A 26,860-nucleotide genomic window follows, 5' to 3' on the forward strand; every position below is an offset into this window, starting at 1 on the left:
TAAAAATATGAAGGAATGGCAACATTAATTGCAAATGTAGATTTATGTAAAGTAATAGGAATAAAGTCAGATTTTAAACTGCTTGGTTATGCCATCTCAGGTCATATACCACAAAATAGAAGCATATCCATTTGTCTTGTGGCTTTGTTTGTTTCTTCTAAAGCGAGAATTATTAATCTTCTGGAGCTATGTCACAACCTTTTGATCGCATACCAAGTTTATGAGCTTGGAGAAAAGCCAAGCCACTACTGCAGCTTGTGTTGAAAGAAACTTTCAGTTCATGGTACACTAGACACTTGGATTTAGTTTCTAACACAAAAGATTGTGTGAACGTACCAATACAATCATGCAGGACCCTAAAGGAAATCTAAGCAATTTCTCAAACCTCTCCTACAGTCTCAGGTTTCTTAGTTAATTGCCCTAAACTATTCTTATGAAAATCTGGTGGCATTCACTGCCAAACACTGGGTATCAAGAATCCTAGTATGTCAGTAGAGACCTGCTAACCATTGATATGGGTTAACTCTCTCAGGTATTTTAACGTATTTATTTGTCAGTCTAAACAAGCCAACAAACCTCAAACCTATACACGTTATCTGAACTGTAACAGTAGATCAATATTAACACCTGTCACTCACAGTTATGACATTTATTACAGTGCATTAAATGAATAATCACGTGTAGAAAAACTAAATCAGTAGAAACTAAACTAAAAAAAATCTTCCAGTAGGGCTTAAGTGCTAATAAAGAAACACTTATCAAAAATGCATTAAAGCTGTATTTCTAACTCTTTTAAAGTGCCAGAAAAATTAGTCTGGCGCAAATGAATTTGGCCCCACTGTATGTGTAACATCTGATGCCTTTACAATACAAAGTTTTGTAATGCTCTAATTAGATAGTTACACAATCAAAAAAGCTTTAGTAAGGTTAAAGCTGAACTCCAGGCACCTAGAAAAGACAGACTTAGTGCAGCTCTGTCGTCATTAATACATCATTAATGTCCAACTCCAGGAAAGAAATGATATGTAAATAGTGCATTGTTTATGAATCACCTTACTCCTCAATTTTGATTCCAAACACCTCTTCCTAGGCCATCCTGCAGTGTCATGAATCAAGGTTACAGTTTCCGTATGAATCAAGCTAATTTCCTGCCTGGGGGACTAGGCATATTTCCATGCTTGTAGTCATTTTGAGCACTGGTCCCCTTACCAACATTATAAGTTCTCCTGCCTCTGGAGAGAGGACCTAACCACTACAAGTGTCACCTCCACCAATAGGAGCTGTCCACATCTTCTTTGGACACACCAAAAAAGGCCTACAGAAAGTAAAGTGAAGAGAAAAGGATCATCATGTGACCATGGTTTTAGAATGGACTTTTGCAAATTCATTGATAGAGAATCAGTATGCATATTATTTAACAGACAGCATCACAGTTACATAGAGTAGTAACACAGTTAGTCTGGTTGAAAAAATTCACAACTCCATCTAGTTCAACCAATTAAAGGGAAGAAAAACATTTTTTTTTTTTTTTACAATCCTTATACAAAATCCTATACCCACAGTTGATCCAGAGGAAGGAAAAAAACCCAGCAAAGCATGATCCAATTTGCTCCAGCAGGGGAGGAAATGAATTCCTGATTCCCCAAGAGGCAAATGGATATTCTCTGGATCAACTTTATCTATAAATATCAGTATCCAGTTATATTATTTACATTTAGGAAATAATCCACGCCTTTTTTAAAGCAATCTTCTGGATAGAACCAGCTCTTGAGGGAGTCTATTCCACATTTTCACAGCTCTTACTGTGAAGAAGCCTTTTCATATTTGGAGATTAAATCTCTTTTCCTCTAGACATAAAGAGTGCCCCCTTGTCCTCTATGATGACCTTAAAGTGAATTCACCCCCATCCCCCTGGTGGAGATTTCGATAAAATGATTCTACAGAGAGAATGTCATTAGATTTTTATTTTAAAAGCTTGCAAGAAAACAGGGCTTAATGAAAAAATAAGCTATTCCCCCTTTTTATAAATAAACGATAGCATCTACCATACTGAAAAAATAAGCGATTCCCCCTTTTTATAAATAAACAATAGCACCTACCATACTAGGGTCAAGTCCCTCTGCTCTGTGTCTGCTCCCCCTCTCGTTTTCTTATGTGGTAATAAATGTTTTTTATAGACTTACAGAGCTTATTTGACTGTTTTTAAAAGCTCAAGTTTTCTTAAATAACACGGTATAGGATAGTAAGATCTTTCCCCCCTATCTATGGCAATCTAGGCGATTTCTGGGTTTATCTATTGTGTATGTTTTATTTTTGGTATTATGTGATTTATTTTGTATATTTTGTAAGGTAATAATTGTAGAAAAATAGGTGTTCCCCCCCTATTTTCTTTTCTGGAGGGGTTTGTGTTGGAGGAAGTCATGTCTGCACCATGGATCTATTTTAATGTGTTCTAGTATCTGAAAAGGTTTTTGGCATTTTGTTATACATACCCTGGTTGGAGGTGTTTCTGTATGTCTTTGTATGGTTCTTGTTTTTTCTTCCTTTTTCCATCATAGCGACCCAGTCTCTTTTGGCTCGCCATATGTGACCTCATTACGTCACATTCACCGCTGCTGGATGTGATGTAATCCGTGCAGAATGTCCCCCCTTCTATGGATTATGCTTGCTTTGTTTATATGATTTGTTAATATGGCTGTGATATATTGTTTATTAATAGTATGTTAATTTATACAGCTCATTTGCTTCTTTTTGCTGGCATGGATCCTGATGAAGCAGTATTAGTGAATCGCATTGATCCTGTACTCCTGCCTTTCATTACGTCTGGACAGAAACAACAACATTTTTTTTTTTTGTAACATCTCTTTAAACAGTCTGATTATATATTATATATAGCTCTACACATAATGTTTTTAGATGTTTCTATGTTTTCACTGGTCTTTGTAATAAAGATGTTGATTTTTGTCATTTGCTTTTGTCTTCAGGAGTGAATAATTTGCCTCTGTGTATTCTTTATAGGGATGTTGCCTGAATGAGGTCATTCTACTTCATCCACATTAGTATTTCATAAAATGGGCATTTGGATAGTTTTTATTTTTCATACCAAGTGGTAAGTTCAAGGGGTATAAGAGGGTTTGCTAATATACTGATGTTTGGCTTTAGACATATTTTTTAATGCAAGCTGTGCAAGTACATGAATTTCACGGGCATGCACCTCTTGCAGTGTACTTTATAGTCTGTACAGCAACATTCATTGATGGTGAGGGAGAAGTATCACAAGGAAACAGTCAGGTGTGCTGCAAGATGATAGGCGAAGAGAACAAAGTGAGAGAGAGCTCATCAGTGTGTCAATTCTTTTTTTCACAGCTTATTCAGAGGGTGGGCAGACCTGTATCTAAAACTGCAGCAATTAAAGATCAGGACTCTTCTAGTGCTAGACAGACCAGTGCTTTGGGGCAGAGCTGTGTAAATTTCTGTTCTGGACAGAAATACATATATTTTGGCAAGAACAACAGCTCTCTTATGGTATACAGTGGTATACAGTGGGAAAGATTTACTAAAACTGGAGCATGCAAAATCTGGTACAGCGTCAGAATAGAAACCAATCAGCTTCCAGATTTTATTGCCAAAGCTTAATTGAAAAAGCTGAAGTTTGAAGCTAATTGGTTACAATGCACGGCTGCGTCAGATTCTGAGTGCTTCAGTTTTAGTAAATCTCCCCCAGTATTTCAATGGCATAAGTAAACCAGAAGCAGCACTGAGAATAATTTGTTTATACCAATATTCAGAAAGACTGGGAACTAGTGGTGATCCAGCCAGTTACCCTAGGGAGACATTTAAAGACTATTGCTCCCTTAGATGGCACCTAAAGTCATGGACATTTCACCAAAATGGCCAGATTTCACCAAAATCTTCTGCTTTTTACAGAAAAATTTGGAGAAAAGAAAACTCTCAATTTCGCTAATTTTATACATTCGTCTTAACAGTGAGATTAATTTGTAAATGTGGTATTAAAGTTTTTTAAGCAAGTCGTTAAATGCTGGAGAACATACATGTCACATTAAGAAAATGTCCAGCATTGATAATATCTACTGTTAGAATATAAAAACATACCACCCCATTTTCAGACTTTTGTCTAAGATCTCAACATCTCTATAGAAAAGCAACCAAGCAAAAGGTGTGGTAATCCAGTAAGTCATAACACACTTCAAGCTTATTTGGCTGTACTTCTCCAGTGGATCACAGGAGTGCAGTTCGTTCTGCACTTCCCAAGAATTACACTTACAAATATTTTTTTAGCACTTCAAAGCTTTTTGCCCTGAATGAATTAGAGAATAATTAAAAATAATTTCCTTTTTTTTTTACTGCTTGTGTCTCTTTGGGGAATTGTTTTCCTTCACTTCCTTATATTCCAAAGCTATTTGACAACTCAAAGTCGAAGTTCCAGTGACATCAGCCATCATAAAAATAGTGAAATCCTAACTCCCTAGCAGAAATATAGACAACTTCCGTACTTTATCCAAAGGGAAAAATTTTAATGTTCAACTTTAGAGAATTTTAGAAGAAACTAAGATGTTCAGAACGTATAAAGGGTAGGTCTACAGAGGGTCAAGTTTCTCTTTGAGTTTAGTCATTTACACAACTACATGTAGGATTTATTGAAGCGTATGAAGAATGTTTTGGCAGTTTATGCAAGTGATCATCGGTCTTTGCTTTTTTATTGTGAACGCTTCACACACATTGCCAGCGTGTTATCCTTGGATTTTAACAATACGCAATGCTGGTTTAGCTCTGTTCACCTGTGGTGAATAACCATCAACACAAACGCATAATAAGGCACAGCTTGAACGTTCATAAGGCCATAGGTCACCTTTTTATTTTTTCAGGTCTTCACAGGAAATGATTAGAGAAACACTGTCCTTGTAAAAACAGTTTTCACATTATGACAACAGTGCTCATAAAATTCACATTAGTCTGTTTATCACATTTTTTTGTCAAATAGCTTTAGCTAGTGTGAATATACAGTTGTCAGGTCACAGTGTAATGTCATTTAGACTATTGCGTGCTTCAACTGGTTTACACAACTGTATATTGTGGTACAGAGCAACTATAGGCAACACATAAAATCAGTTATTGAACTTATAACCAGAAAGAAGGACAACAAAGCTTAAAAAGAACATGTCAAAATGTAAATATGGGAGCTGCCATTGCTGGAACAATCAGAGGAACAGAGGTCACTCGGTCAGTCTGGTAGTTGCTGCTTACAAATGCCTGATCATATACAGGTAGCTGTTGATTTACTAAAAACAAATAGACTGTGCGCTTTTGAAGGTGCAGTTGCTACAGAGCTTATTAAATGAGCAGACACTATGCTGACTTTCATCATCCAATCATGTGCAAGCACAAAAGTGTTTTTGTTCCTGAATAGGAGTTTCTGTGTTCAATCTAATCAGCTGATGCACTTGCATTCTTCTAGAGAGGAAATTGCAGTGTCTGTACCCCTTTAGAAGTAATTAACCCTTAGAGAGTATCTCAATATAATTTAAAAAATATAATTTCTATTGCAGAGAATGCTTAAATTGACATGTATGTTAATGCAGGCTTTTGGGAAAATCAGTAAGCCAATCACACAAGCAGGAAGTGGCATTTCTGGGGAAGTTATGCACACCAGCTGTCTACAGAAGGCCTGCAGGTTGCCATATTACGTTGGATTTTACAATTTTTAAAATTACAGTGGCTGCGGATTGAAAAAGACATGTCATGTTTAATAAAGTAAAATTACAATATGGTTTGTGTAGCAATTGTATATGCATTTTCTATATTTGCTATTTTATTTTTTTTTCCATGAAATTTGAGTTACCCTTTAAGCTCACCACACACATGCAACCTCTTTTTGAGCTACCAATAACTATGTAGTGCAGGGTCCTACCTGACTGAATACAGATTATGTGGGTTGTTTAGGCAGGTCCTCATATTACATAGTTTTGGTGAACTAATTGTACAGTCAGATATGTAAAATGTATAATGAGCTGCAGTGGTACACTGAGTCTGTCTTTTAACATTTGTGGTTTATTTATTTATTTTTAAACTTTTACTTCAACAGTAATACCCAGTTCACACAGGGGCGACCTGTCAGGCGACTTAGCTGCCTGACAAGTCGCGCTCCATTCTGTACAATGGAACCATTCTAATAGGAGCGACTCAAGTCGCTCCAACTTTGAAAAAGGTTCCTGTACTACTTTGGGACACCTTCAGAGTGGCTTGCATTGACTTCTATACAGAAGTCGTTTTCCAAGCTGCGCTGAAGTCGCGCTGTACGGGGCAGCTTCAGAGTCAGGCGACTTTGAAGCCGCCCCTGTGTGAACCGGTACTAAATTAATTTAAACATGTATGGGATAGACATAGATCTACATTCAAACAAGGTTAAAAAGATAAAATAATAAAAAAGTTAAATCAGAAAAAGACAGACTTGATGGACCGCATTGTCATTTTCTGCCTCTCAATCTATTATGCTTCTATGTCAAACTTTATGCGCCCTATGACACTCTGACACTCCAATTTCATCTACTAGGTAGGCTCAGATAAACTAAAGCTGATTGTTCTTAACTCAGAAAGTCCACATAGTTTACTTGTCACATTTAAATGGACTTGTTTTGCAATGTCAAAGATGTTTCACTACTCACCCAAGCAGTGCCAGGACATGGACTTCTGGAGCCCAGGGCGAACATGCCAAGTTTCGCCCCCCAAGATGTATAATTATGTGTCAGCAAAAATCCCCCCCCCAAAAAAAATTGAGCACTAATCTGCATGCTCCACCTAAGCATAAATGCCCCCTTCCTCCCAGTACAAATCCATGCCCTGCCCCACCTCCACCCTCAAGCTCAAATCCTCTCTCCCCATATGCTCTCAGCACAAACCCCTCCCAAAAAAAACTTCCCCCACCTAGGACAAATACTCTATCCCTCAAATTTCCCCTCTGAGCACAAAACCTCCCACCATTCAAAATCCCCTCCCCCTAGCACAAATACCCCCCAATCGTCCCTACTAGCATAAATCCCGCCCCCCCAAAAAAATTCAGATCTTAGCACAAATCCCTGCTCCCTACCATATTTTCTAGTACACACCCCCCAAATCCTAGCACAAATCCTCTTCACCCACCCCCCTTCCAACACAAATCCCCCCAAATCACCGCTCCTAGTACACCTACCCAAATTTCCCCATCTAGAACAATTCCTACCCCCTACCACCCTCTCCCTAATTCTCCCTTCCAACACAAATTCCCTCCCCCAATCTGTTTGTGGTACCCCCCTACCCCACATGATACCACATTGCCCAAGGCAGCCAACCCTCCTGCCCACCCCCTGTCCTGGCCCTGCACCCAAATGTTTTCCCCAGTTCAAATGAATGTTGAGATCATACATAGAATTTATACACTGATAACTTAATCACCTTACATAATAAACATGTTTAATGGCTGCTGTCATTATCACTCCATATTCTCATCCCACACTTTCATTGGTCCTCTCTTGTAATTTGTGTGCTTTGTTTGGTGGTGGTTAGAATGCTTTACTTTCACCTTGTAGTGCTCTATGGAAAAATATAAGGAACTAAACCATACAGTGCCAGACAGCTTTGGTGCAGAGAATACCAATGAGGACAGGTGTTTTGACAGTCACAGAGACAGTGGGAGACAGTCACAGAGACAGTGGGATGATGATTATAGTAATACCAAAGGTACTATATTATATGAAAAACTGAGCTTTGAAACATTTCATGTGACCTGAGGTATACCAGTTTGGTTTCTATATTTTTTTACCTAAGACTCTTTTTACCCTTTGCTCTTTAACCTGCAATAATTAGGAAATAAACTATCATTCATTGTTAAAAAACATGGCGCCTTTTATTGCGACACACATTCAAATCCTTAAGCTTTTGTTTTTAACATTCCATTGGAAAGGCTGTAAGTACTACAGGCCCAAAGACAATAAGTCTTGATTGTAATGCATTAATATATGTTTTACTTGTCTTCTTAAAATTGCAGACATAATTATTGTGTTTATGTTACCTAGAAGAAGGGAAACCTTGCCAAACCTAAACCACTGTTCCAAAACCCTACACCAGCTTAAGACATTAAATACTTTGTCGTAGCCAGGGCTGCGAACAAAAAAAAACAAATTTTGCAGGAAATTTTGATTACAGCAAGACCTAAAAATAAAATTTCTTTGGTAAACATCCAACTTCATATGCCAGACCCTGTACTGTATAACAGCAGTTACATATGCTGCTAAAATGTATTAATAATGTATATAAACTTATATACAGTAGTTAGATATATACATGGGTGTGATTAAAAATCACAGGGCCCCAGAAGTACATTTTTTAACAGAAAGAAATGACAACACCCTAATTACCACATGCATATGGCACAGGCCTTGAGCTTAAATATAAACATTTCTACCAGAACAAATTTGTTTTTAATTACTTCTCCTAGACACTAGTGGCCAGTAGGCTGAATAGAATAATGGAAGAAGAATACTCACTACCCAAGTCGTCAGTGGAAGGGAGAATGCCCCCTTACCTTATTGATCAAAATGAAGAAGCACAACCCCTTACATTGGTGGTCAATAGGAGGAAGAATGTCCTCTTACATCGGTAATCAGTAAAGGGGAGAATGCCCTATTATGTTGGTGGTCAGCAGCTTAGGCTAAGGAATGCCCCTTAAGTTTTTGGTGCATGGGAGGAGGAATGTTCTCTTAAGTTGGTGGTCATTTGGAGAAATAATGGCCCAACACTAGTGGTCAGTGGGATGAAGTATGTTCACTTATATACAGTGGGGACGGAAAGTATTCAGACCCCCTTAAATTTTTCACTCTTTGTTATATTGCAGCCATTTGCTAAAATCATTTAAGTTCATTTTTTCTTCCTCATTAATGTATACACAGCACCCCATATTAACAGAAAAATACAGAATTGTTGACATTTTTGCAGATTTATTAACCGCTTCAGCCCCGGAAGATTTTACCCCCTTCCTGACCAGAGCGTTTTTTGCGATTCGGCACTGCGTCACTTTAACTGACAATTGCGCAGGCGTGCGACGTGGCTCCCAAACAAAATTGACATCCTTTTTTTCCCATAAATAGAGCTTTCTTTTGGTGGTATTTGATCGCCTCTGCGATTTTTATTTTTTGCGCTATAAACAATATAAGAGCGACAATTTTGAAAAAAACGCATTTTTTTTACATTTTGCTATAATAAATATCCCCCAAAAATATATAAAAAACATTTTTTTCCTCAGTTTAGGCCAATCGTATTCTTCTACATATTTTTGGTAAAAAAAAAATCGCAATAAGCGTTGATTGATTGGTTTGCGCAAAAGTTATAGCGTTTACTAAATAGGGGATAGTTTTATAGCATTTTTATAAAATTTTTTTTTTCTTACTAGAAATGGCAGCGATCAGCAATTTTTATTGTGACTGCGACGTTATGGCGGACATGTCAGACATTTTTGACACATTTTTTGGACCATTGTCATTTATACAGCGATCAGTGCGTTTAAAAATGCATTGATTACTATATAAATGACACTGGCAGTGAATGGGGTTAACCACTAGGGGGCGGGGAGGGGTTAAGTGTGTCCTAGGGGAGTGATTTCTAACTGTCAGGGGGATGGGTTGGTGTGTGACGTCACTGATCTCTGCTCCCAATGACAGGGAGCAGAGATCGAGTGACACTTGTCACTAGGCAGAATGGGGAGATGCTGTTTACATCAGCATCTCCCCGTTCATCCTCTCCGTGGGTATCCCCACGACGATCGAGTCCGCGGGACCCGCGACCCGACTCACGGAGCTCCCGGCCGGCTCGCGTGCGCGCAGCTGGCGGTGCTTACGCAATGGCACGGCGGGGAATTCAAATGGACGTACAGGTACGCCCATTTGCCCAGCCATGCAATTCTGCCGACGTACATCGGCGTGACCCTTTGTTGTGACAATTATATATTTAACTCAGGTGCTGTCCATTTCTTCTGATCATCCTTGAGATGGTTCTACACCTTCATTTGAGTCCAGCTGTGTTTGATTATACTGATTGGACTTGATTAGGAAAGCCACACACCTGTCTATATAAGACCTTACAGCTCTCTGTGTATGTCAGAGCAAATGAAAATCATGAGGTCAACAGAACTGCCTGAAGAGCTCAGAGACAGAACTGTGGCAAGGCACAGATCTGGCCAAGGTTACAAAAAAATTTCTGCTGCACTTAAGGTACCTAAGAGCACAGTATTAATGTTTAAAGGAAAAGAACGCGCTTAGGATGAGGGTACGTATAAAAGGTTGCTGCCCCCCCTAATAGGGCTCCCCTAGGGGAACTCTAAATGATGAAGGAAGAAATGATTAATGGGGTGTGTGGCGCTACCTGATAGCTGAGGGCACACAGATGTATATAGGAGGGGATAGGAGGACTGCACCCTGGATGTGCAGACTGCACCGGTACACAGCTCCTAATACCCCAACCTGAAATAGTATGTCAGTGCCTCATATAGAGGTAATCCTATGGGGTAAGTGAATATAGGTGTGTGAAAAGAGAATACACCCTAGAAATTGTGTAAGTGAACTACCATGCAGAGTGGCCCCTGGTATGATAGCTACAAAGTACAACCCAGAGGTTCCTAATATATGTATATATGCAAACCTGTGGAATAATTATGTGGCATGTAAGTCCTAGCAACTACATAACAAAAGTGCATGAAAAGTGATACCCACAATTCAACAAATATGAGTGAGTGTCTAGTGATACTGCATCCAGCATCCAAAAAAATAGTATAATGAAAAAAGTAATAAAGGTGAAACACATCCAAAAAAAATCCAAAAAAGATCTGAGGGACCCAAAATATATGTGTCAGAAAGTCCCAAACACAGTAACCATAATATGGGGGTGTGACAGAGTCCAAAGGATCAACCACACTCCAAAGGTAATAAGGAAGCAGTTCAAATATAGATGGATGAATGACAGTTCATATATAGGTGTGAGTCTGGTTATGCTCAGGTGTATAGCAGAAACCTATAGGTGACTTGAGTGCTCGCAGTATCTCCAGGTGACTTATGTGCTCCCCCTCAAGGGTCCCCACTCACCAGATTCTATCACCCCAACAGGGGTAGTGCGCATGTAGATATAATCAATTCAGCCAGTTCACCATGGTATCTGCTATAGCTGTCCCAGAAGCATTCCTCTGACTCCAGGCAGATTGGGCGTAATCCTTAATGAACTCCTAAGTTGATGAAGTCCTGTCCCGGTTCTCAGGCAGCTCCTCTCCTCCTCCTGTCCTCGCGGTGTGTCATGGCCCACACAGACACACCGCAAGGACAGGAGGAGGAGAGGAGCCGCCTGAGAGCTGGGACAGGACTTCATTAACTTAAGAGTTCATTAAGGATTACGCCCAATCTACCTGGAGTCAGAGGAATGGTTCTGGGACAGCTACAGCAGATACCGTGGTGAACTGGCCGAATTGATCATATCTACATGTGCACTACCCCTGTTGGTGTGATAGGATCCAGTGAGTGGGGACTCTTGAGGGGGAGCACATAAGTCACCTAGAGATACTACGAGCACTCAAGTCACCTATAGGTTTCTGCTATACACCTGAGCATAACCAGACTCACACCTATATATGAACTGTCATTCATCCATCTATTTGTGAACTGCTTCCTTATTACACATACGGACATATATATGCCTTTGGAGTGTGGTTGATCCTTTGGACTCTGTCACACCCCCATATTATGGTTACTGTGTTTGGGACTTTCTGACACATATATTTTGGGTCCCTCAGATCTTTTTTGGATTTTTTTTTGGATGTGTTTCACCTTTATCACTTTTTTCATTATACTATTTTTTTGGATGCTGGATGCAGTATCACTAGATACTCATATTTGTTGAATTGTGGGTATCACTTTTCATGCACTTTTGTTATGTAGTTGCTAGGACTTACATGCCACATAATTATACCACAGGTTTGCATATATACATATATTAGGAACCTCTGGGTTGTACTTTGTAGCTATCATACCAGGGGCCACTCTGCATGATAGTTCACTTACACAATTTCTAGGGTGTATTCTCTTTTCACACACCTATATTCACTTACCCCATAGGATTACCTCTATATGAGGCACTGACATACTATTTCAGGTTGGGGTATTAGGAGCTGTGTACCGGTGCAGTCTGCACATCCATGGTGCAGTCCTCCTATTCCCCCTATAAACATCTGTGTGCCCTCAGCTATCAGATAGCGCCACACAACCCATTAATCATTTGTTTCTAAGAGCACAGTGGACTCCATAATCCTTAAATGGAAGACATTTGGGATGACCAGAACCCTTCCTAGAGCTGGCCATCCGGCCAAACTGAGCTATCGGGGCAGAAGAGCCTTGGTGAGAGAGGTAAAGAAGAACCCAAAGATCACTGTGGCTGAACTCCAGAGATGCAGTCGGGAGATGGGAGAAAATTGTAGAAAGTCAACCATCACTGCAGCCCTCCACCAGTCGGGGCTTTATGGCAGAGTGGCCCGACGGAAGCCTCTCCTCAGTGCAAGACACATGAAAGCCCGCATGGAGTATGCTAAAAAACACCTGAAGGACTCCAAGATGGTGAGAAATAAGATTCTTTGGTCTGATGAGACCAAGATAGAGCTTTTTGGCCTTAATTCTAAGCGGTATGTGTGGAGAAAACCGGGCACTGCTCATCACCTGTCCAATACAGTCCCAACAGTGAAGCATGGTGGTGGCAGCATCATGCTGTGGGGGTGTTTTTCAGCTGCAGGGACAGGACGACTGGTTGCAATTGAGGGAAAGATGAATGCAGCCAAGTACAGGGATATCCTGGATGAAAACCTTTAGTGACAATTTTAAGGGGGTCTGAATACTTTCCGTCCCCACTGTAGGTGGTCAGTGGGGTAGAAGAATGTGTCCATGTACATTTTCGTCAGTTAAGTAAAAATGTATTTTTCTTTCCATTGATCACTAAGTTAGGGTGGGCATTTTCTGTTCTACTGACCACCGATGTGAGGGTTCTTTCTACTTACTAACAACTTAAGGAGGTTGGTGGTAAGTGGGATTAAAAATGCCACTTACAGTATGTGTTGTTATTTAGGGGGCTTCAGGATAAAAGCCCCTTTTTGTACTGGTAGTAGTGGGAGCCATGCTGCATTATTGTCAGTGGACTAAGAAAGATAGTTCTCTGTGGAGCCAAAATAAGTATCAATAGCACACACAAATACACAGTTTACTCTAGTAATCACACAGGATCATTAGGTACAGCTGAGCAAATACTCATCTGGTCCATGCATTACCGCATCACCGGCCAGATTAGTGACAAGTGACATTTTACATTGCTTCAGTCAGTTACTAAGCAGGAGAGAGTAATGCATGGACACAGGTAAGTATGCTCCTGATTTGTATAGAGGTCCTGTCCCTGGCAGATTCTGTCAGTGACAGAATCATTACTGTGAAAAGTCCCTAGCACACATAAACTATGTGCAATAAACAAATGTATATACACAGGGCTCGTTCACACAAGTATGCTCCCTGAAGTGCAATTTGCATCCAGAAAGCTCTTCAGAGAGCATATGACAGGCTGTGAGGAGGTTTTGTATTGCCTCCTCACCAGATGTTTGAACCCCTTGAACCTCACAGTAGCATGCCACAACTGCATGCATTGCATGCAGCTGCGGGGCATCTGAAGAGTAGCCCCATTTACTTGAATGGGACAAATTCAGTGGGTGCTATGCTCACTGAAAACATCAGGGGGTATAATTCCTGCCACACCCATGAAGCAAGGCATAGGTATTGGGTTCTACCACACAACAACTGCAAGTGTAAATGAGCCCTAACACACCACAGACTGCTTTCAGGGCCAATCATTTGCTGTGTCTCCCACACTAACACTAACGGCCCCATTCGCAAGTGTGAATGGGGCCTCTGTGTACTAGGAGCAGAGCAAATTTACTGTACTTGTTGTCATGGGATATGTTGCACATTATTTTAAATATTAACTATTTACACATAATTGTAAAAAAAATAAAAATACAGTTATGACCTTAAAGTGCAGCTATGAAGGTTCCAGTTTAGGAATGTTAAACATGGATGTAAATGAGTGTGTTGACTATCACTTCAAGCATGTTGCTGTCAGGCTTTAACGGTCTATCAACATGCTTCAAGCAGTGTTTGACATCCTCAAACTGGACCTAAAGTTTGCTCTAAAAGTTTCAAAAAAGCTGCCCAAAGCTTCTGAAAACTTTTCAAATACTTTGTAAAAACTTTCCTTAAACATTGCTCACAAACAAAGTAGACTCCAATTCGAGCTTGAATATTCCTGGCATCCTACAGTACAATGCATGCAACTGGCCACTGAGGTACATGCATTGTGCTATTAGAATGCCAGAGTGTTTGACTGATCTTGATTTGAAGCTCAAAGGAGTATGCCAAGTAGGGGCTAGGCAACTGCTAAAAAAACAGTACATGGGATTCCACTGAAACAGCAGCAGACAGTGCTACTAGCTGATGTTTATTTAACAATAGGTGGTCCTTTAATAAAATGTATTAAAATTGAAAAATTCTTGAAGTACATGTTTATGAAATTTGCCCCTACCTCACGTGCCTGTGGAATTTCTTCTCCTTGATTGGTACAGCTTGAGTGAAGGCTCCATGTTGTAAAAGTTTTGGTTTCGCATTGCTTCCTGTCTATGATGAAAAGGAAAATTATTTGAAATTAATACCAAAATACCTATTGGCTATGAATTAAAATGACATTTCCTCAAGAATCTGTCCAAATAGATACAACCATCATAATGAATTTCTTTAAAAAAGGTATCACTTTAATCTTTTATAAACAGGCTCCACAGATTAAAGACCAAAAAAAGCTGCATTAATTGCAAAGAGAGAAGGAAAGAAATAAAGGGTTACAAAAGGGGTAGGGGTAAGAAAGTACTTACAATGCTTGTATTTAAAATAATACATTTATTGAGGTACTGTATTATAAATACAAAGATGCAATAATATGTACCTATTATACCCATTACCTATTTACCTATTATACCTATTATACAGTATCTACCTGATGGTCAGCTTTAAATGAAAGCCATTTGATTCACTAACCTGGAACAAGTATGCAGGACTTCTGACTTTTCTCTGACTTATTTTTTTATGCATACTTGTTCCAGGTCAGTAACTCAAAAAGCAGCAGGTCAGCGTAACAGCCAGGCAAAACAGGAAACACAGGCCCTGCATTTCTGCAATGAAAGGATTTTTTAAAAATGGATAAACAATTAAAAAAAACCCTACTTGCCAGATGTATGCAGCACAGACTAGCAATAGTCACAAATGCAAATATCTTCAAGGATATTTTTCTACTGGCCTCTAGCTATGTTGCCAGTCTTCAGGCTTAGCACACTATGGTACAATACAAGAGGATGTGATTTTACTGAAGCACAAAAACCCTTAAAGCAAAACTCCAGCCCAAACTGTTCTGCAGTTTTTGACAGGGTGGGGAAGGGTTAAATTATCAGTTAGGTTTTTATTAATGTCTATAACTCTGTTGGAGATTTCCCCTCACTTCCTGCCCTAATGAAAACTTTGTCACTTGGATATGAATTAAAGGGAACTCTTCTCAGAAGAGCCACAGACATCAATACAATCTGAGAGAGGTCTAAACTTTTCTCATGCTTTCCAAACCTAAAAGAAAACTTAAGGTTTTTGTTGGAAGTAACAGAACTCCATAGAGTATTGCCCAAGAATGCTTAGTTCATCCCATTGACTAATTGCCTCCTGTAGGAAAAAGGCAATTTGTGCAGGTAACATTTAAAATCTGCAAACAAGAATGCCATAATTTGTTTGAGGTACATTTGAGGGATCCAGTTATCAGTTACCAGTTATATCATACATGAGAGTAGTATTAGTATACATTTTAAACTGGAAGGTTGTAGAAAAAACATTTTATTTAGTTGGTATGTTCAGAACAGACACACTCCAGCTGGTTAGACTTCGAGCAGCTCAGTGTGGAATGGAGAACACTCATATAGTGTAGGCTAAGGGGAATAGACATGTAAATATCTGGGGATATGAGACTTATCCAACTTTGAAGAGCAGACTGAGGAGCAGGCATTTAGGGAATGTTTCTTTGTTGATTAAATATGTAAGCTCTGGAGAACGTGATGCTCCTAATACACCAAAGGCTGTGAAGTACACAGCGGCTGAGCAGGATTATGAAATTTATATTGAACTGTATGGGGATTCAAGCTGCAGAAACCAGCCAAGACTAATTCTCCTTGGATAGATTCACTATCCATTGCATTCTTTTTACATATGTATACTGACACAATAGGAGAATGCATCGTATCTCTAGTTGTTTCTAACTATTATGAAGCCTTCAAAAAGAACTACTTACAAGAACACTTTTCTCGGCAAAAACATTGTCAATAATGCAAAGGCTTTGAGTGATCTGCTCACTACATAGGTCTAAGCCCAGCAATTTGCTGTTAAATTTCACTGGATAAGGTATTTTGCTTATAAAAAGTATGATATTCACTTTTATGTCTCACTGACCTTTGTGTGTAACCAAAGATATGTGCTCTTTGGAACTGCAGCAGAGTTATAGCACTTAAATCCCTAGTGTTTCAAAAGGGACTTTCATGTACAGTGCCATCAGCTCTGGCGCATATAGAATATGCCTAGAAATCAAAACAATACTTGTGCTCTGTAGTTTGCTTATGCCTTCAGAAAATCCACCACAGGGCAAAATGGGTCATATGGTGTGTTGAAAATAATAATTTTAAAGTCATTTTAATGCTTCCAAGTTTCATGAAACATAAAATCACAAGGTATAGCAAAATGTGGCTTAAAACTTATCATACAAAATTACAGCTTTGCTATTAGATTTTACATAAAGTCAACTTAAAATAGTTTCCTTTCAATAGTTATTTTTTAGATGAAATTGTTCTTTAAAAAATATTCAGGTGATAAGCCAGTGCCAAGTGTTATTCTCATTTTACAGTGATACTTTAAACTGGGCTGTAGATGTTTTTAGACTTACCAGTGAGATTAAAGCGGAGTTCCACCCAGAAATGGAACTTCCACTGTTCGGATTCCTCCCTCCTCCGGTGTCACATTTGGTACCTTCCAGGGGGGAGCAGATACCTGTGTAATCCAGGTATTTGCTCCCACTTCTGGCGAAAGATCGCCGCAGTATCTGTGGCAATCTATGCTATATCCGGCCCCTCCTCCGTACCCCCCACTGTCTTCTGGGAGACACATAGGTCCCAGAATACAGCAGGGACCAGTCAGAACCTGCAGCATGACTTGCGCATGCGCAGTAGGGAAACAGGCTGTGAAGCCACAAGGCTTTACTTTCTGATTCCCTTACTTAAGATGCACACGGGAGTCGAGGGACGGGTTGGCTTTGGGTGAGGACATCGCGGGCTCCCTGGACAGTAGGGATGAGCTTCGTGTTCGAGTCGAACCCATGTTTGACTCGAACATCGGCTGTTCGATCGTTCGCCGAATTGCGAACGATATGGGCCGTTCGCGCCAAATTCGTGTGGCGCGTCACGGCCCATAATTCACTGAGGCATCGCAGTGCATTGCTTGCTGATGATTGGCCAAGCATGCACTATGACCCGCATGCTTGGCCAATCACAGCGCCGCCTTAACAGAGAGCCATAATTGGCCAAAGCCAAGGAGGCTTTGGCCAATTATGGCTCAGGGGATTTAGTACACGCCCCACACTATATAAGGCCGCCTGCACGGCGGCCCTGTGCAGTGTGTTCCGGTGTGCTTAGAGAGAGAGAGACAGTGTCATTTCATTTGAGTTAGCTAGATTAGGCAGGACAGTCAGTCAGTTAGCTGCACTTAAAGTGTATTCTGTATATATATGCATCCCAGGTGTTGCATATATATATATATATATATATACACTGTATTCAGTTTAGCTAGATCCGTTCCTGTTATCTTCTAGACTATATACATTTAGTGCAGTGCGTCCTGCTCACAGTGTTCAGCTAGATCCGTTCCTGTTATATTCCTACTGACAGGCAGGCTTGTCTTGTTACAGTATTTTGAAGAAAATTACTGGTGTTCTTTTGATCCTATTAGTACCACAGTCAGGCAGCTAGACTATTTACATTTAGTGCAGTGCGTCCTGCTCACAGTGTTCAGCTAGATCCGTTCCTGTTATCTTCTTACTGACAGGCAGGCTTGTCTTGTTACAGTATTTTAAAGAAAATTACTGGTGTTCTTTTGATCCTATTAGTACCACAGTCAGGCAGCTAGACTATTTACAGTTAGTGCAGTGCGTCCTGCCCACAGTGTTCTGCTAAACCTACAAGTAAGTGGGGTGCGTCCTGCTCACAGTGTTCAGCTAAACCTACAAGTTAGTGGGGTGCGTCCACCTCACAGTGTTCAGCTAAACCTACAAGCTAGTGGGGTGCGTCCTGCTCACAGTGTTCAGCTAGATCCGTTTCTGTTATCTTCTTACTGACAGGCAGGCTTGTCTTGTTACAGTAAATACAGCTACCTGAAGAAAATTGCTGGTGTTCTTTTGATCCTATTAGTACCACAGTCAGGCAGCTAGACTATTTACAGTTAGTGCAGTGCGTCCTGCTCACAGTGTTCTGCTAAACCTACAAGTTAGTGCAGTGCGTCCTGCCCACAGTGTTCTGCTAAACCTACAAGTAAGTGGGGTGCGTCCTGCTCACAGTGTTCAGCTAAACCTACAAGTTAGTGGGGTGCGTCCACCTCACAGTGTTCAGCTAAACCTACAAGCTAGTGGGGTGCGTCCTGCTCACAGTGTTCAGCTAGATCCGTTTCTGTTATCTTCTTACTGACAGGCAGGCTTGTCTTGTTACAGTAAATACAGCTACCTGAAGAAAATTGCTGGTGTTCTTTTGATCCTATTAGTACCACAGTCAGGCAGCTAGACTATTTACAGTTAGTGCAGTGCGTCCTGCTCACAGTGTTCTGCTAAACCTACAAGTTAGTGCAGTGCGTCCTGCCCACAGTGTTCTGCTAAACCTACAAGTAAGTGGGGTGCGTCCTGCTCACAGTGTTCAGCTAAACCTACAAGTTAGTGGGGTGCGTCCACCTCACAGTGTTCAGCTAAACCTACAAGCTAGTGGGGTGCGTCCTGCTCACAGTGTTCAGCTAGATCCGTTTCTGTTATCTTCTTACTGACAGGCAGGCTTGTCTTGTTACAGTAAATACAGCTACCTGAAGAAAATTGCTGGTGTTCTTTTGATCCTATTAGTACCACAGTCAGGCAGCTAGACTATTTACAGTTAGTGCAGTGCGTCCTGCTCACAGTGTTCTGCTAAACCTACAAGTTAGTGGGGTGCGTCCTGCTCACAGTGTTCAGCTAAACCTACAAGTTAGTGGGGTGCGTCCACCTCACAGTGTTCAGCTAAACCTACAAGCTAGTGGGGTGCGTCCTGCTCACAGTGTTCAGCTAGATCCGTTCCTGTTATCTTCTTACTGACAGGCAGGCTTGTCTTGTTACAGTAAATACAGCTACCTGAAGAAAATTGCTGGTGTTCTTTTGATCCTATTAGTACCACAGTCAGGCAGCTAGACTATTTACAGTTAGTGCAGTGCGTCCTGCTCACAGTGTTCTGCTAAACCTACAAGTTAGTGGGGTGCGTCCTGCTCACAGTGTTCAGCTAAACCTACAAGTTAGTGGGGTGCGTCCACCTCACAGTGTTCAGCTAAACCTACAAGCTAGTGGGGTGCGTCCTGCTCACAGTGTTCAGCTAGATCCGTTCCTGTTATCTTCTTACTGACAGGCAGGCTTGTCTTGTTACAGTATTTTAAAGAAAATTGCTGGTGTTCTTTTGATCCTATTAGTACCACAGTCAGGCAGCTAGACTATTTACAGTTAGTGCAGTGCGTCCTGCTCACAGTGTTCTGCTAAACCTACAAGTTAGTGGGGTGTGTCCTGCTCACAGTGTTCAGCTAAACCTACAAGTTAGTGGGGTGCGTCCACCTCACAGTGTTCAGCTAAACCTACAAGCTAGTGGGGTGCGTCCTGCTCACAGTGTTCAGCTAGATCCGTTCCTGTTATCTTCTTACTGACAGGCAGGCTTGTCTTGTTACAGTATTTTAAAGAAAATTACTGATGTTCTTTTGATCCTATTAGTACCACAGTCAGACAGCTAGACTATTTACAGTTAGTGCAGTGCGTTCTGCTCACAGTGTTCTGCTAAACCTACAAGTTAGTGGGGTGCGTCCTGCTCACAGTGTTCAGCTAAACCTACAAGTTAGTGGGGTGCGTCCACCTCACAGTGTTCAGCTAAACCTACAAGCTAGTGGGGTGCGTCCTGCTCACAGTGTTCAGCTAGATCCGTTTCTGTTATCTTCTTACTGACAGGCAGGCTTGTCTTGTTACAGTAAATACAGCTACCTGAAGAAAATTGCTGGTGTTCTTTTGATCCTATTAGTACCACAGTCAGGCAGCTAGACTATTTACAGTTAGTGCAGTGCGTCCTGCTCACAGTGTTCTGCTAAACCTACAAGTTAGTGGGGTGCGTCCACCTCACAGTGTTCAGCTAAAGCTACCTGTAGAAGGTTGGTGGTGTTCTCATACTACAGGCAGGCAGTTGATTTTGCTAGCTGCAGTATCAGTACATATATATATATATATATATATCCCAGCTTAGTGCAGCTACAGGCCATTAGTATGTCTGGAAGGCCAAGAAGGAGAGGCAGACAGTCACAAGCCAATAAGAGAGGGCAAGCAGGCTCTGTGTCTAGTGCTGGTCGTGGAGACGGTGCATCCTCATCAGCACGTGGCCATGGGACACGCTTGGCCTTTTTTTCGGCAGCTGGCCATGTTGAGCCGCAACATGCGGAAGACTTGGTCGAGTGGATGACCAAGCCGTCCTCATCCTCCTCATCCTCTCTCACCCATGCCCAGGGTACTTTGTCTGGCAAAGCAGCAGCCTCTTCCCTCGGCTCAATGTCATCAGTGACTCCTTCCCTAGCCCCACCATGTCCTCCTGAGGAGTCCCTCGAACTGTTTGACCACAGTGTTGGGTACATGCTCCAGGAGGATGCCCAGCGTTTGGAAGGCTCTGATGATGATACTGAGCTCGATGAAGGCAGTAACACGAGCACGGACAGAGGGGGTGCCCAAGAAGGACAGCAATCTGGCAGTCATGCTCCCCCTGCTGCAGCATACTGCCAGGTTTGCTCCAGTGATGAGGAGGGAGGGGATGATGAGGTCACTGACTCAACGTGGGTGCCTGATAGGAGAGAGGAGGAGGAGGAGGAGGCGGCACATCACCAACGAGGCAGGATGCCCTCCAGGGGCCAGCCTAAGGGCAGCACATTGACTGCATCACACCCCAAAGCTCCACATGTGCAGGGCGCTGCAGTCTCTGCGCGTTATTCAAAAAGTTCTTTGGTGTGGGCCTTTTTTGAGACGAGTGCATCAGATCGCACTGCTGCTATTTGCAACATATGTCTCAAGCGTATCTCGCGTGGCCAAAACATCTCCCGCTTGGGTACCACATGCTTGACCAGACATATGTTGACCTGCCATGCAGTTCGTTGGCAAGCGTATCTAAAAGACCCACACCAAAGAACAAAGAGGACCTCTGCTTGCTCCTAATCAGCTGAGATTTCCAACCCCACTAGACCTTCAGTCCTCTCTGAGACCTGCACTGAGAGGAATGAAGGTGTAGAATTAGGTGTGTCACAGCCACGTACTTGTGGGCAATCTGATTTTGGTACACCGACGTCAGATTGTACCAGGCAAATTTCCCTGCCCCAGCTGCTGCACCGCCGAAAGAAGTTTGCTCCCAGCCATCCACATGCCCAACGGTTGAATGCTAGCTTGGCAAAATTGCTAGCACTTCAACTGCTGCCTTTTCAGTTGGTAGACTCTGCCCCCTTCCGTGAGTTTGTGGAATGTGCGGTTCCTCAGTGGCAGGTACCCAAACGCCACTTTTTCTCACGGAAGGCGATTCCGGCTCTCTACCAGCATGTGGAAGGCAATGTCCATGCCTCGCTGGACAGGGCGGTCAGCGGTAAGGTGCATATTACCGCTGACTCATGGTCCAGCAGGCATGGACAGGGACGTTACCTAAGTTTCACGGCGCATTGGGTGACTCTGCTGGCAGCTGGGAAGGATGCAGGACAAGGTGCAGTAGTGCTGGAGGTTGTTCCGCCACCACGCCTCCAAAATGCTAATGATTGTGACACACCTCTCTCCTCCACCCCCTCCTCTTCTTCTTCCTCCATGGCCTCTTCCTCGGAACCAGCGGTGCTCCGTAGTCGTTCAAGGGGCTACGCAAGTACGCAGGCCAAAAGATGCCATGCGGTGCTTGAGCTGGTGTGCTTGGGGGACAGGAGCCACACTGGGGCAGTGGTTCTGTCAGCTCTGCAGGGGCAGGTTCAGAGGTGGTTGACGCCACGCCAACTTAAGGCAGGAATGGTGGTTTGCGACAATGGCACCAACCTCCTCTCTGCCCTCCGACAGGGACAAATGACCCATGTGCCCTGTTTGGCTCACGTCCTTAACTTGGTGGTGCAGCGGTTCTTGGGCAGGTACCCGGGCTTACAGGATGTCCTGAGGCAGGCCAGGAAAGTCTGTGTGCATTTCCGCCGGTCATATAATGCCAGTGCTCGGCTGACGGACCTCCAAAAGGAGTTTAACCTGCCCAAGAACCGCCTAATCTGTGACATGCCCACCAGGTGGAACTCAACGTTGGCCATGCTGCAGCGGCTGCACACGCAGCAGAGGGCCATCAATGAGTACCTGTGCGACTATGGCACCAGGACAGGGTCAGGGGAGCTTGGTTTTTTTTCCCCACGCCAGTGGGCCATGATCAGGGATGCATGCACTGTCCTGTCACCATTTGAGGAGGCCACGAGGATGGTGAGCAGTGACAGTGCATGCATCAGTGACACTGTCCCCCTTGTCCACCTGTTGGAGCACACGCTGCGTGGAATAATGCACAGGGCACTTGAGGCAGAACAGAGGCAGGAAGAGGAGGACTTCCTTAGCTCTCAAGGCCCCCTTTATCCAGACAGTGTTCCTGCGTGCCCGCCGATCACACAGGAAGAGGACGAGGAGGAAGAGGAGGAGGAGGAGGAGGAAGATTGTGTCAGTATGGAGGTGGAGCCTGGCACTCAGCATCAGCAGCAGTCTTTAAGGGATCAGTCCCAAGAAACACATGGACTTGTACGTGGCTGGGAGGAGGTGGCTGCGGACCATGTCGTCCTTAGTGACCCAGAGGACTCCGGACCGAATGCCTCAGCAAACCTACGCTGCATGGCCTCCCTGATTCTGCAAAGGATCCTCGTATTTGTGGTATCAAGGAGAAGGACCAATACTGGCTGGCAACCCTCCTTGATCCACGTTACAAGGGTAAGGTTGCGGACCTTATCTTGCCATCGCAGAGGGAGCAGAGGATGAAACATCTTCGGGAGGCCTTGCAGAAAGGTCTGTGCAACGCGTTCCCAGAGACTGGGAGGTTACAAACTCCTGTTTCTGGACAACATGTTGCTGAGGCTTCGGTCAGTCAAAGAAGGAGCGGTGGAGAAGGTGGCCGTCTGACCGATGCGTTCAGACAATTTTTTGGTCCGCAGCCCCAAGGTATGATCAGTTCCAGCAACCATCGCCAGCGTCTGTTTTACATGGTGCAGGAATACCTAGGGGCAAGATCAGACTTGGACACCTTTCCCACCGAAAATCCTCTGGGTTACTGGGTCTTGAGGATGGATCACTGGCCAGAGCTTGCACAGTATGCAATTGAGCTACTGGCCTGTCCTGCATCCAGCGTTCTTTCGGAACGCACATTCAGTGCTGCTGGAGGCGTGGTAACCGATCACAGGGTGCGTCTGTCCACTGACTCGGTCAATCGACTGACCTTCATAAAAATGAATGAGTCTTGGATCACCACCAGCTACCAAGCACCTGATGCTGATGTAACCGAATAATTTTTTTTGAAATCTCAGATCCCTTCAAAGACTGCCTATGCTGATGCTGAGTGACTATCCCTGAGTAATTATCCTCTTCCTCCTCAATCATCACGCTGATAGCTTGTAAGAACATTTTTGGTTCTGGGTGCCACCACCAGTGCCTAAGGCACAATTTTTCAGCCCCTGTTTAACAGGGGCGTGTAATTACGATTTTTGATGTAATACTTTGCAGCAGGGCTCGTTCCTGCATTCCAACTAGAGTGTCTGTGAGGGGTTGCAGTGTTGTGGCACCAGCACCAGTGCCTAAGGCCCAATTTTTCAGCCCTTGTTTAACAGGGACGTGTAATTACAATTTTTGATGCAATACTTTGCAGCAGGGCTCGTTCCTGCATTCCAACTAGAGTGTCTGTGAGGGGTTGCAGTGTTGTGGCACCAGCACCAGTGCCTAAGGCCTAATTTTTCAGCTCCTGTTCAACAGGGGCATGTAATTACAATTCTTGATCTAATATTTCACAGCAGAGCCCTGTGAGGGCTTACAGTGTTGTGGCCACAGCAACACCTAAGGCCCAAATTTCTGCTGAGTATATAGGGCAGGACCCTACTTTCAAACAACTAACTTACAAACGACTCCTACTTGCAAACGGAAGGAGACAACAGGAAGTGAGAATAAATCTACCCCTAGGAAGGGAAATTCTCTCCCGTAAGAGTTAATATGGGAAAAACATTTCTCCTTTCCACTGATGCTTTCCAATCCATTGGGACAAAAAGTGAGGTGAAATCTTCTGAAGAGGAGGAAAGACAGCAAAACAAATGTCACAGGGGTGATAACCCTTCCCTATGTTTTCCAAAAAGCTTAAAAAAGATTTTTTGACTGGAGCTAAACACGTTAAAAATTTACCCGTTCAAAATTACAAAGAGATTCTACTTAACAACAAACCTACAGCCTGTATACTGCTGTTCAGAGTATATAGGGCCTGGTGGCCCCACACCTTTCCTTATTTTAATTTGGGTGCGGGGTTCCCCTTAATATCCATACAAGACCCAAAGGGCCTGGTAATGGACTGGGGGGTACCCATGCCGTTTGTCTCACTGATTTTCATCCATATTGCCAGGACCCGACATTACATTAAACCCGCAAGCAGTTTTAAATGAGATTTTTTCCTTTAAAAATGACATTTGGTGCAGGGACTGTTCTAAACACGGGAAACACGCGTCACTTTACAGGCATACTATAGACACCCCTCAGGTACGATATTTAAAGGAATATTTCACTTTTTTTTTTTTACTTTAAGCATCATTAAAATCACTGCTCCCGAAAAAACGGCCGTTTTTAAAAGTTTTTTTTGCATTGATACATGTCCCCTGGAGTAGGACCCGGGTCCCCAAACCCTTTTTAGGACAATACCATGCAAATTAGCCTTTAAAATGAGCACTTTTGATTTCGAACGTTCGAGTCCCATGGACGTCAATGGGGTTCTAACGTTCGTGCGAACTTTCGGTCCGTTCGCAGGTTCTGGTGCGAACCGAACCGGGGGGTGTTCGGCTCATCCCTACTGGACAGGTAAGCGGGAACTCCGCTTTAAGTAGAATTTTAATACATTTGGTTAAATAATAATGTAACCAAATATTGTTCATCGTGTGTTTTCCACCACACTTATAAAGCATTGATTGCCTTCCTCGCATAATGGAAAAAATGGACAAATAGGTCATTATTTCAGGCAAAAAATGCTCATCATTTGCATTACACCACATTTATTAAGAATTTAATGGCTTCCTTGCAAAATGGAAAAACAGGACAAGTAGACCACATTTTCAAGCAAAAATGCCATACTCTTGGTCAAAAAAAAGGGCAAACAAAAATACTGAGCTAGAATAAGCTTTTGCAGACATAAACTAAAGACAGAGGAAAAGCCGGTATTATTAGTAATTATTTTTAATGTCCTTAAAAAACATACAACCTTTTTGTTCTCATAGTTCTCAAAGGGCATAAGAGCACTTTTATGTGTGTGAAAGAAAGATTTAATTTTCACATAGAAAATGGTTATTTACAGCAAGAGCTTTAAAAAACGAAAGCAAATGAGTGCCTGCTTTATGAGGGTTTTTTCTTCCTCTTTCACAGTAAAACAACTGCATTTTTAAGGTTCTGAATTTCTCCCTTTTTTTTGCATGAATAAACTCGCAGATCAATTCAACATGATCAACTATGTAGCTATTTCAATTTAACATATTTCAATAAGAGAATGTCTAAAATCTTTGGAACACAGCAAATGTTGACCTGAAAAAAGGAAATCTAATAAATTTGCCTGGGGAACAAGAATTTTTTATAGGACAAAAAAAGCCATAAAAGAATACCTGTTAAAGTGGAAGTAAACCCTCACATATACACAGTGAAGTGAGCAGCCACAGGTTATAATCTCCCTACATATGTTTTACATGTATATCTGCTGTCTTCATCTTTATATACTGTTTAAAAAGTTCAAATCATGTTAGGAGATTTTCTCTTCCTGTTCAACACTGCAGTGAAGCCTAGGCATACAGTCAAGACAGCTGATTGGAGGAAAGGCACACACCCCCTCTCCTCATAGGTAGAGACTTTCAGTTCTGTTTGTTGAATCGTTCAGCACCCTGCTAATCTATTTATAGCATCCTTCCCAACACAATTCTTCTGCTGTTTTTATCATATGTGATGGAGAACTTGTTAGGAGTTATCATGCTGATAACAGAAGAATGGAACAAGAGACAGCTACGGAGCATAGGGCTTTGAAGAGAGATAAGAAAACACTGCAGATATACGTGCCCAGCTCAAATTTCATGAATAGGGGTTTACATCCACTTTAACTGAAAAGTGGTGTACACAGTTATTTAAATCAGTTATAAGTAAGCTTGACTTGGAAAATATC

The 26,860-nt window shown here is 42.2% G+C and overlaps 1 protein-coding gene across 1 annotated transcript in view; it reads right to left on the minus strand.

Moving 5' to 3' along the window:
* LOC141133958 (dynein axonemal heavy chain 3-like) overlaps nucleotides 1-26,860 on the minus strand; it is a 3,453,856-nt gene that overhangs the window by 3,391,294 nt on the left and 35,702 nt on the right. Inside the window, exon 2 of the mRNA XM_073623563.1 lies at nucleotides 14,641-14,732. Within this exon, the coding sequence (XP_073479664.1) occupies nucleotides 14,641-14,732 (92 nt within the window). The remainder of the gene's footprint in view (nucleotides 1-14,640; nucleotides 14,733-26,860) is intronic.

The sequence above is a fragment of the Aquarana catesbeiana genome, linkage group LG03 (assembly GCF_042186555.1).
Source record: "Aquarana catesbeiana isolate 2022-GZ linkage group LG03, ASM4218655v1, whole genome shotgun sequence".
NCBI lineage: Eukaryota > Metazoa > Chordata > Amphibia > Anura > Ranidae > Aquarana > Aquarana catesbeiana.